General features: G+C 44.1%; 1 protein-coding gene across 2 annotated transcripts in view; it reads left to right on the forward strand.

Moving 5' to 3' along the window:
- Positions 1-11,305, forward strand: part of DISC1 (DISC1 scaffold protein) — a 347,039-nt gene extending 335,734 nt beyond the window's left edge. The window contains exons 13-14 of one of the 2 annotated variants that reach the window (XM_032609168.1): positions 7,002-7,166; positions 8,978-11,305. In XM_032609168.1, the coding sequence (XP_032465059.1) occupies positions 7,002-7,141 (140 nt within the window). In that variant the 3' untranslated portion in view covers positions 7,142-7,166; positions 8,978-11,305. Of the gene's footprint in view, positions 1-7,001; positions 7,167-8,977 lie in introns of those variants that run through there. The other variant, XM_032609170.1, reaches the window with a different exon arrangement.
- Positions 11,306-11,988: the final 683 nt, after the last annotated feature.

Here is an 11,988-nt window from a genome sequence, read left to right on the forward strand (position 1 = left end):
TGGCTGGGAGTCTCTCGCTTTTATGAAGAAGACACTGGATTGACAGATCGGAGGAGGCGGAGAAGACAGGCCGTGTCTCTTCATCATCCTGACAGGCTCACTGAATTACAAGTAGCCGAATAACACCCCCAGCCCGTCAGCCACCTGGGGGCGAGCATGTGAGAAGCGTCTGCACCATTAATTGGAAGAGCTGGCTTCGCAGAGGTGACTCACGCCTGGTGTCTGAGGCGAGGATGGGAGGTGTGACTTCACTGCCACTCAAGCCGGGATTTTCAGGGGCATTAGTGTGACTCTCTAGTATAATTTCACAGTCATTTGGGATCCTAATTAGCAGCTGGGTGTTGAAAAACATTTTGAGTGTATGGAATGGTTCCTCCCCGTTTATAATGCTTGAACTGAAAACCATCTAGGTTAAGTGGATTTTTTTAGCAGGGAGTTTTTCCTTTCTCTTTCAGCTTCTACTACATACTTTCAAAAGGAAAGAAGGACACCTAGGATCTGGACTCTGGGCGTCTTTCGGAGCCCCCAGGGCAGCTCTGCTCGCCTCTGAGTCATAGATAAGACAGGGACAGACTTACTCTGTTTGTGTTTCTATTTGCATTCACGTCCAGGAAGCTCTCCCGGAATTCCGTTCTTTCTGTTTATTTGGAACACGTGGTGCCTAATCGATTCGTTTTGGTGGTGCTTGATGGCGTGCAAATACTCTAAATACATCCAGGCACTTGCACAAACAACACATCCCCTTAGGAGCCCTTGCTTGGTTCAGCTTTCAAATGTGCAGCTGTGACAGACAAAGGGAAGGGGAGTTTGAGGGGCTTGCTCTGCCTCCTTGGAAATGCTTTCTGCTTCTAGGGCTAAAGAGCTGCGAGAGGGATTGTGACCATCATGGAGCTCCACAGTTTCACAGATGAGAAAACTGAGACCCTAAGAGGCTGCTGTTTGAACACTGCGTACCCTGGGCTGATATGCATATGGCGGCATCCCACCAAAGGGAGTGGGATGGCAAGAGCAGGACTTGGAGCCTCACAGCAGGGAGAGGAGGGAGCCCAGGAGAGGGTGTGGGCACCGGGCTTGCGCTGCTGGCTTAGCCCTAGGTGGGCACCACAGGGAGGGCCCCTGTGCAAGCATCACATCCATTGAAGCAGGTCGCGTGTAGGCGGGGCTTTCCTCTTTGCTCTTCAACAACTGTGTCCTTCACCTTTGGCTTTGGGAATGAAAGAAAATTCCCAGGACTGAGGAATCACTGCTGATATGAAGAAATAATTTAGCAAATGAGTAGCTGTTGCAAAGGACATACTGTTGTTTCTTTTTCTTTTTGTATTTTTTTTTTTTTTTTTTTTGCGGTACACGGGCCTCTCACTGCTGTGGCCTCTCCCGTTGCGGAGGACAGGCTCCGGACGCGCAGGCTCAGCGGCCATGGCTCACGGGCCCAGCCGCTCCGCGGCTTGTGGGATCTTCCCGGACCGGGGCACGAACCTGTGTCCTCTGCATCGGCAGGCGGACTCTCAACCACTGCGCCACCAGGGGAGCCCTGTTGTTTCTTTTGGAAGCGAACTAGTTCAGGGCAGGTGAACTGAAGACCTACTTTTGACCCAGCTACTAAAATGATTGCTTGGCATCTCAACTGGCAGTAAATCACTCAGTTGTTTCTATATATAAACAAAAGACCCCTTTTAGAGAATCTGAGGATCTTTGCACATGGCTGCCCTAAAAGACAGTATTGTGTAACCACTGCGAGACATCTGTGAAACATGCCTTGCTGTCTTATTCCTTGCTCGTTGCAAACACGGTCTGCACAATTTTACTATCAAGAGTATGATCTTATTTGCAAAGTAGAAATAGAGACACAGATGTAGAGAACAAACGTATGGCTACCAAGGTGGCAAAGGGACGAGGGGTGGGATGAACTGGGAGATTGGGATTGACATATATACACCATTGATACTATGTATCAAAATAGATAACTAGTAAGAACCTACTGTATAGCACAGGGAACTCAAGGCTCTGTGGTGACCTAAATGGGAAGGAAACCCAAGAAAGTGGGGATATATGTATGGCTGATTCACTTTGCTGTACAGCAGAAACTAACACAACATTGTAAAGCAACTATACTCCAATAAAAATTAATTTTTAAAAAAAGAGATAAAAAAAGAAGTAATATTCTTGCCTAATTCAGGTGTAGTCTATCCCAAGGTGGTCTTGGGTTCAAAGGTGTTTTTAAAGATGTTGGCATGTTAATCCTTGTGCCACTGTTGTAATTAATGCACTTTTCTTAGGTGCCACAGATGTTTGGTGGCACATCTGTTACAGAGGAATGATACACATACTCAGCTAGAGAGGTTTCTAGGGCGCAGGCATTCGAAGAATCATTTAACTCTTTGGAGACCTATTCTCGCACTTAGATGGAGTGAGCACCTCTTATACACATAACTTCCAGTACTGGAGTTTTACTTGATTTCCTCAGCACTTGGACAAAAAACAATGAGCTTATTGGAGGAGCAATCAGAAAATCCAACACCAGTAGTCTTAAGATTTTGGTTAGGGGCTTCCCTGGTGGTGCAGTGGTTGAGAGTCCGCCTGCCGATGCGGGGAACGCGGGTTCGTGCCCCGGTCCGGGAAGATCCCACATGCCACGGAGCGGCTGGGCCTGTGGGCCATGGCCGCTGAGCCTGCGCGTCCGGAGCCTGTGCTCCGCAACGGGAGAGGCCACAACAGTGAGAGGCCCGCGTACCGCAAAAAAAAAAAAAAAAAAAAGATTTTGGTTAGATGTATCCAGTGGGTTAGTTTATCTTTCTATAAATCAGTGAGAAAATGTTGCAAAAATGTTTGTAAAGATATCTTTTTCAGTATAACCTCCAAGTGCACATCTGCAACCTGGACCTCTCTCTGAACCTCAGACTCACGTCTGTTTCCTCCTCAGCATCTCCACTTGGCTGACAAATAGGCTTTTCCAACTTCACGTGTCCAAACTCCAGTTCCTCCCCACTCCCACCCCCCAAAACCCTGACTCATTCCCAGTCTTCTCCTTCTTGATCAATTGCAAGTCTATTTTTCCAGTTCGTTGCTTAGATAAAAAATCTGGGAGTCATTCTTGCTGCCTTTTCCTTCCTTTACATCTCACCTCCAGTCCGTCACATATGCCATTGGTGCCATCTTCAAAACATCCAGAATCTGACCATCTCTCACCACCTCCACTGCCACCACCTGGTTATGGCCTGAATTATTGCAAAATCCTCCTCTTATCTCCAGGCTTCTGCCCTCGCATCCTTTAATCTACTAACGATTAAAGCAGCCAGGGAGATCACGTCTCTCCCCGGCTCCAACCCCTGCCATGGCTCCATCTCACGATCTATCCGCATGCCCTTGTGTGTTTATTTTCTTCTCACTCAGTGGCACATAAGCCCCATGATGGCAGTGACTTTGTTCACTCCCCTACTTCCCATGTCTAGAACATTTCTTAGCACACAGTAGGAGCTGTGAAATGTTTGAGTATTTGATTGAATGAAGGAAAGAGTGAGGATCTCTATCTACGTGATTATTTTCCCAACTGCTAGATGGGAAAATGTTTCTAGTATTTTTTCTTTTTTTTTTAAAGCTTTTTTAAATTGCTGAATCAGAATAATAGATTAAATTAAGCCTATCCTAATATTTAAGAGTTGTGATAAAAAGATACTTCTCTTAAGATATTTCTAAATTATTTTCACTAAATGCTTAATCTGCTTTTTTATTTTTAAAATTTTAATTATCTTTTTATGAAGTATAGTTTATTTACAATGTGTTAGTTGCAGGTGTACAGCAAAGTGATTCATATATATAGTCAGATATATATATATATTCAGATATATATTCATAGGTATATATATTCCGATATATATATATATATATATATATATATACACATTCTTTTTCAGATTCTTTTCCCATATAGGTTATTACAAGATATTGAGTATAGTTCCCTGTGCTCTACAGTAGGTCCTTGCTGATAATCTATTTTATATATAGTAGTGTGTATATGTTACTCCCAAATTCCTAATTTATCTCTCCCCCCACCTTTCCCCTTTGGTAACCATAAGTTTGCTTCCTATGTCTGAGTGTGTTTCTGGTTTGTAAATAAGTTCACCTGTATCATTTATTTTAGATTCAACATGTAAGTGATATCATATGATATTTGTGTTTCTCCGTCTGACTTACTTCACTTAGTATGATCATCTCTAGGTCCATCCACCTTGCTGCAAATGGCATTACTTCGTTCTTTTTTTGTGGCTGAGTAATATTCCATTGTATGTATGTACCACATCTTCTTTATCCATTCCTCTGTGGATGGACATTTAGGTTGCTTTCATGTCTTGGCTATCGTGAAAGGTGCTGCTATGAACATTGGGATGCATGTATCTTTTTGAACAAACACATTGAACTATGAAAGGATGCATGTCCATTGTGAATATTACAGAAGTATGAAAAAAAAAAAAGGCTCCATCTCCCTCCCAGTACCAATGTCTAGGAGAAGTCTACCCCTGTGTCCTCCTCGGTGCTTTTCCAGCTAGACATGGCTTATCTCTATTGTCCTTTTTGTTTCTGCAAAATTAGGATCATTCCCTACACATTGTTCCACAACTTGCTTTCCCCCCCTCACTCCACATTTTATCCTGGACTCTCTTTCATGTAAGCACATTCAGAATGTTTTGGAACTCACATGTAGTATGGAATCATACAAGCAGGCTTGTTAGAGGGAAGTATTTCGTAAATAAAACGTGATTTTAATCGTTTTGATGTTTATTACCCCATAGGTTCTAAAGGAGGTTTCCAGGATTTCTGAGGTCTGGCCCTACTTAGACAGAACAACCTCTGCTATTTTAGTAAATAAACCTTAAACCTCATCTCACAAAAGGCACTATACTCTCACAAGAAAAAAGATTTCTTTTAACCCTAGCCCTGTGAAGACGGTATGGGAATCTGCATTTTATGAGTGAGACAATGAAAGCATTCTATGGTTTTCCAGGTTCCAGAGCTGGTGGTCACATCCTCAAATCCCTCTGCTTGTCACTCCTCCCTGTGTCCCTGGAGACTGTTGTCTGTTGTCTGAGGGGCTGATGTGTTATATAACTTAGTCTTTTTCTTCTGTGGCTTCTCTCACTCTCTTTTTAAAAACGTCTTCAGTGTGTTCTGCCAGTGCCAGAAATGTTACGAGTTCTTTAAGAAGCAGTTCGGTCTGGTTCAGTTTTTCTCTCTCTAAAAACCTTGGTCGTCATTCAGCATATTACAGAGCGGGGCCTGTAGTCCCAGGCTGCATATCAAAGGTAACGAAGTCTCGGGAGTTTGTCGAGATTCATAAACTGCTTAAGCGCCACGCTTATTCTTTATAAATGTAGCATAACTTGGTGATTCATTTGCAGCTTGTTCTGCCTGGGACCACTTATGCTCTTGCTTGTATAAAGTCATATGTGTTTTCACTAAAGATTAGCAGAGCTGTTCAGAGAAATGCAGGAAAATGAAGTCTTTTAAAAAAGAAGAAAGAAAACACAAGTATTGGGTACTTTCTTCTCTTGCCCCACCTCTTGCCCATCTCCTCAACCCCATCCTCATTCCTCTCAAGTTCAAGTGCAAGGAGTGAATCATCATAGTAGGGTATATGTAAATTACATGCATGATGAAGTCTGGTGGGGATTCAAGAGGATGAAAAGCTGCCAGAGGCTTGTCAAGGTGGCTCAGCATTTTTGCTTAGGTGAGGTTCATTTGCATAATTCCCAGGATCCTTTGGAGTTCCTTCTTTAAACAGGAAAAAAGAAAGCTTTCCATAGTCATAACCTAAAGATATCTCTTTCTCTTGACATTGCATTGACATTGTACTTAAATAAAACCACATTGTAGTAGGTGTGGACAGTCTGTGAGTGGGAAGATTTCTGCAAACTGCTTTTCCCAAAGCTTTCTGTTTTCTCCACATCTGATCTAGTAATATTTAAGTGGTCTGACCTCTTGTGATGATTTAACAGCATCTAAGTGGTGTCAACATATTTCTGTGTTTCCTCTTAGTTCCTGTTAGATGAAGTTAAATTAGTTTGCTTATTAAGTTAAAAGAATTCTATCCATCACTCCTCCTATATTTATCTTAGGATTGTTCTGGTACAAAAGGGAAAGAACAGAGGGGCCTGACTGTGGACAGACAGGAAAATCACTGTTGGTTAAATGTTCCCCAGCTTAAACCCCTAGAAGAGAGCTCATCTTTTAAGAGAATGGCGGGCATATTATTTATTCCATATAATTATTCACTGAGTTCTCTATGATTGTTTTATTTATATGAGAAACAACTTTACAGGTTATGAAACTAAAAACCCAACCATTTAAAAAAAAACCAACCAACCAACCCAGAAAAGGCAAGCTCCCTGCACTCCGTCAAATCTGCAAGGCCCCGAATGGCTATTTTACGAGCACCTGGGAGTATAATAACACGTGACAGCAGATTAGACCCTAACGGGGTTTAGAAGTCACTGTTTCGTGTGAAAACTGAGGTTCAAAGTGATTTGCACAAGGTGACAAGGCTGGCGGATGACCAATAGGGACTGTAGCTCATCGCTCGGAGTCTGGTTGTATGGTGGCCCCCAGTCCTGGAGCTCTGAGTTCCAGCCTTCTGCCCTTTCCACTGTCAGAGCATTTGGATGTGACAGTTGCCCTCCCCCAGCCTGGGGCTGAGCAGGAATACAGTCACACTGACCATATTCCGTGGAGCGTCCCAGTTTGCCATCTGTCTCCGTCTAAGAGCTGACTCTTCCTTTTCCTTTTGGAAACCTTACTTGAGATAGTGAATGACCTCAGGCCTCCTAGAAATTGCAGTTGCTCTTAAAAGAAGCGTAGCATTGGTATTAATATTTAATGCCTACACTTTGGAGGAACTTGAAACCGCAGTTAGAGGGGAGTGCCCATCTGCTTCCAGCAGGCATGTGCCTCTCACCAGATCCCTGAGAGGGCCGCCTGTCACCTTCGCCTGTGTTCCTTAACGTGTGCACAGTCTCTCAAGAGGGAGCTCCAGATGGTGAAGGAAACTCTGCAGGCCATGATCCTGCAGCTCCAACCAGCAAAGGAGGCGGGAGAGAGGGAGGCTGCAGCTTCCTGTGGGACAGCTGGTGTCCGGGAAGCACCGGCCTGAGGCGTCACGGGATGGGGGAAGGAGGGTGAGTGACTGCGTCATCACCGTGGGTGCTGCGGGGCCTCTCCCACCTCCTCTGCATAACCAATGTGCCCGAAACAATTATGGAGATGGGTGTCGCCCAGCAGAAGAATGGTCCGCTCTCCCGATCCTGAGATCAGGGCGTCTGCAGATTGGAATAGGCAGGGGGAGTGAACTGCCGATTTCCTTATAAATGTTGGTCCGAGGCACCTTTACTGTCATTAATTAACAGGAGCGTCTCGCACAGGACTTGAAAAATCTTTCCATTTCAGCCCCCATTAGACAGAAGTTGGGGTGATTTCTGCTAGAAAGACGTCTCTTTTCCTGTACCATCTTGCTTTCTGATGCAATTAAAATATCTCCTGATTTAAGAACTTATAAAAAAGAAACCATACATGTCTCTCTTATCATACCCATTACACCTTCCTACAGGCACATGATATAAGGGAGCTAATTAACCCCAGAATCTGGAATTAACAGCTTTTCACCTTAATTTCCCCTGTGATTCTCTATAATCTCACAAGAATTAAGATGAAAAATTCCAAACGATATATATTTTTTAAAGAGACAGAGTATCACGTGTAGCCCTCTGGTTGTCCTGTCTGGCACTGCCTGTCTCTCCAGGATGTGTCCCTGATGTTTCATCAGGACATTCTGAAATTCACCCACAATGAGAGCAGGAAGGGAGTGAGGGGCATGAATTGGTCAGGGGACGTGTTTAAACGTTTAATCCTCTCCTATTTTCCCTTGAACCTGTTTCACTTAGTGTCAGGCAGGACATGGATGTAGAAACCTTCAGTGCAGAAGAGTACTCAGTGAGGCAGTGCTGTACTCAGTGAGGCAGTGCTATACTCAGTGAGGCAGTGCTGAACTCAGTTAATCAGTGCTGTACTCAGTGAATCAGTGCAGTACTCAGTGAATCAGTGCTGTACTCAGTGAGGCAGTGCTGTACTCAGTTCATCAGTGCTGTACTCAGTGAATCAGTGCAGTACTCAGTGAATCAGTGCTGTACTCAGTGAGGCAGTGCTATACTCAGTGAGGCAGTGCTGAACTCTGAATCAGTGCAGTACTCAGTGAATCAGTGCTGTACTCAGTGAGGCAGTGCAGTACTCAGTGAATCAGTGCTGTACTCAGTTCATCAGTGCTATACTCAGTGAGGCAGTGCTATACTCAGTGAGGCAGTGCTGAACTCAGTTAATCAGTGCTGAACTCAGTTAATCAGTGCTGTACTCAGTGAATCAGTGCTGTACTCGGTGAGGCAGTGCTGTACTCAGTGAGGCAGTGCTATACTCAGTTCATCAGTGCTGTACTCAGCAACGTGGGGCACTGCAGGCCCTTCCCTGCTGAGGCAGCTGTAAAACAGGCTGAGCTCACCAGGCAGCGCTCCTCAAGGTGCGCTGAGGAAGGCAGCCTTGAGAGATGCTCCACAGTCGCACGGCTCTCCTTTGGCGTGAGTCCATTTGAGAAGTGTGCCATGCCATCACCCGCTTGGAGACCACGGTGCAATGAGCATATCAGCCTGTGATAATGCTTGGCATGAGGAAACCCTCTTGTTTTTGTCTAACCCCGAACTCCCACGTTTAATGGATCATAGGGTTTTTAAATTTTAAATTCTATTAATATTCCATCAGTCTAGTGCTGTGCAGCACTGCATTCTCCGGGAGCGTCGTGATCCAAACGCCGATTTACATCACTTATGTAAGCATTAGAGATGAAACTCAAAACTTTTGCAGTGTTGAGTTAATAATGACTTGCCGCAGTTTGTACGTGTAATTGACTAACTGGTCTTTTTGCGCTTCTGTCTCATTGATACAGGAGTGAGATGCTCCTGCCTCCATCAGGATCCATGGACACTAGACAATGTTTGTCATTTCCTGAAGTCATGCTGCCGTTTCCGGAAGGCAGCTGGTGCTTTGCTCAGCCTTCCGTGCTGTGCTGTGCTTCCGTCAGGAGATGGCCCTGCTTAAGCCAGCAAGTGGCCATAGTCCAGAGGACAAAGCAAAAGCATAACATTGTGAATTTTCTGATTGTATTTCCTGCAATTTTCTGTTGAGCATTTAAAAATATATACTATACATATTTTAATAATAAGTGTAATTAGTTTGTTCCAGGAATGCTTGGTTTTGCAATGATGGAGCAAATTCCTGAATTATGTATCATGTCTAAAAAATAATTATGTACTAGTCATATGGCACATGGAATTCTTGAATCCTTGAATTCATTCCAGTGAAGCAAAACTTGGAAAGAGTCAGGATCGTCTCTCATGAATCCCTACTTTGAGAAGTGTCATTTTAAAAAGCCCCACAAGGCATCTTAACCGTCACTAACCCAAGTGTTTTGTATTTACTCAGACACCATCATGAATAATTCTGTGAGGTTATGATGTATTTGAAAATTCTGGAAGCTAATGACTGTCTGAGTGTGCCCCAAATAAGGGTTCTCCGGTGGCCCCAGTGGGCAACATGTCCATCTCCTTGTTGAGATGCCAGATCAAGGCAGGTGAATGATGCTACAGCTCATCTGTGGTCTGTGCTGGTGTCAGAGGCAACCAGGAAGCCTGTACAAGGCCAGGGTGCTGCCTCTGGCCACATGACCTTCTCAGGACAAGCCCCTCTTCTACCACTGTGACCCCAGAAGACCCAGGACTGTGTATCCCAAATCATTATATAGGGCAGTTTCTATCAGGACAACGTAAGAAGAGATCAGGGCTTGAACTTAAAAGCCACAAAGTAATAGCAATAAAAATCCAAGCTTGTATGGAGACAGTCAAGACCACAAGCACAAGTGCAGGTGGAAAATGCTGCCTTTGGGTCTGATTTCACTGTGGCACCATGCGAGAGAATCAATGATAGATTACATGGTCCTCCACGCTGAGGTGCTAGCATCCAAATGCCACCCATTTATCGTCCACCAGCCCGAGCATGTTCGCAGTCCGTGACACTCCCGGTTCCTTGCAACTTCCTGAAATGTCAACATCAAAATGATCTTCCTCAAATCAGGTGAGCATGTATATCAGTGGTCCCCAACCTTTCAGGCACCAGGGACCGGTTTTGTGGAAGACAATTTTTCCACAGCCTGGAGGTGGGGGAATGGTTCGGGTGGCGATGTGAGCGCTGGGGCGCGGCAGATGAAGCTTCGCTCACCCGCCTGCCGCTCCCCTCCTGCTGTGCGGCCTGGCTTCTAACAGGCCGTGGACCAGTCCCGGTCCACTGCCCAGGGGTTGGGGATCTCTGATGGATATCGTATGGGACACTTTTCTTTCTGTGCAGTAAGGCTGGTTTCCCCACCCCAGGAGCACAGAAGGGCTCACATGTGTGTGCTGGGACTGTCCCCAAGACCTTTATAATCATTATCATCTGACTTCTTATTCCAACCTTAAGAGGTAGGTGTTTACACATGATGAACTTGAGCCTTAGGAGACCAATGAACTTTCCCCATGGCACAGAGCTGCTGAGCGGGGGGCCAGCAGCAGCCATTAGAGACAGGTAGACTGCTCTTAACTGTGCTCTTCCTAAAGTGCCTTTAATGTCTTTCTGGGACTGTGACCCAAGGAGCTTATTTGTTCCCTTAAGAACTCATGGTCACCGTGGGAGTCCTGACTGGAGAATCAGAGAAACTGAGCCTGGGGAAACCCTGGCTTCCCACTCCCCCAGGTGAGCCCTGCTGCTCTGTGGCCATGAAGTCTAGGCTCAGACAGCCTCCAACAGACCTACCACCCACCACTGTCCTAACCAACCATTCATTCCCCATCCACCTCAAAAGCCATGCCAGGAACAACCACTTACTGCCTGACAACAGGCAGATTTTCTTGAAAACCCCCATCTAATCGGTATTTTTCAGAAAACATTCAAGATAGCAACATTGCACTCATTGTTTAATGCCTTCTTGAGAAATGATTCGGTGCTCTTATTTTGAATACCCTCACCTTACTTAATCTTTGAATTTTGTCATGTAATTTATTACTTCATGAAACTTACTTTTCATGTGTGAAATTAAAACTGTTAGCCAAGCCATGGTGCACCTTTAACATTTTTTTATCTTCTGGAGTGTGGATGACAGAAAAATGTATCAGCTTTCCTCATCTCATCTTTCTGTTACAGGCTGATTCATCGTATGGTTACTTACATTGCACCAAATGTTTCTAATAAATCAATGCTTTGAAGTTGTGTATGTGTTTACTTTCAGATATTAACCAGTCAGGAAACGATGGAATTTTCTATTCCAGACCCCTTGAGGAAATTGAAAATAACATTACCACTAAGTGGGGAACAGGACAGGGTGCCCACTAACACTAGTGGAAATATTTTACTGGAGATACTGGCTAATTCAGTTAGGCAAGAAAAATAAATGAGAGTTACAATCTGGAAAGGAGGAGATACAACATTAATAATGACAGATGATGTCGCTGTAAGACAGACAACCTAAGAAAATTAACAAAAACACAAACACAAAATTTGTTTACACAAATAACAGCACAATCAACTTACCAAAATCAATAGACTTTACATATCCAAACAATAATCCGAAGATAAAGTATAAGGAAAGACCTGACTTATCAATAGCAGCAAAAAAGAAAAAACAGGAACAAATTTAAATAAGAAACGTCTAAGTCTTAGATGAAGGAAATTTTAAGATGAAGAACACAAGAGAAGAATAAAGAGGAAGACACGTGAAACTTTTGAGTAAGAAGTCATCATAAATTGTCAAATCTCTGTAAATCAATTCATAAATATTACCTGATCCCGAGTCACAAATGTCTAGCTATTCCCAGTATCCATTTTCTGCTTCATCCTTTCAAGCAATTCTTCATCCACGTACTTGAGCTA

This window comes from Phocoena sinus, chromosome 16 (genome assembly GCF_008692025.1).
Source record: "Phocoena sinus isolate mPhoSin1 chromosome 16, mPhoSin1.pri, whole genome shotgun sequence".
Classification (NCBI taxonomy): Eukaryota; Metazoa; Chordata; class Mammalia; order Artiodactyla; family Phocoenidae; genus Phocoena; species Phocoena sinus.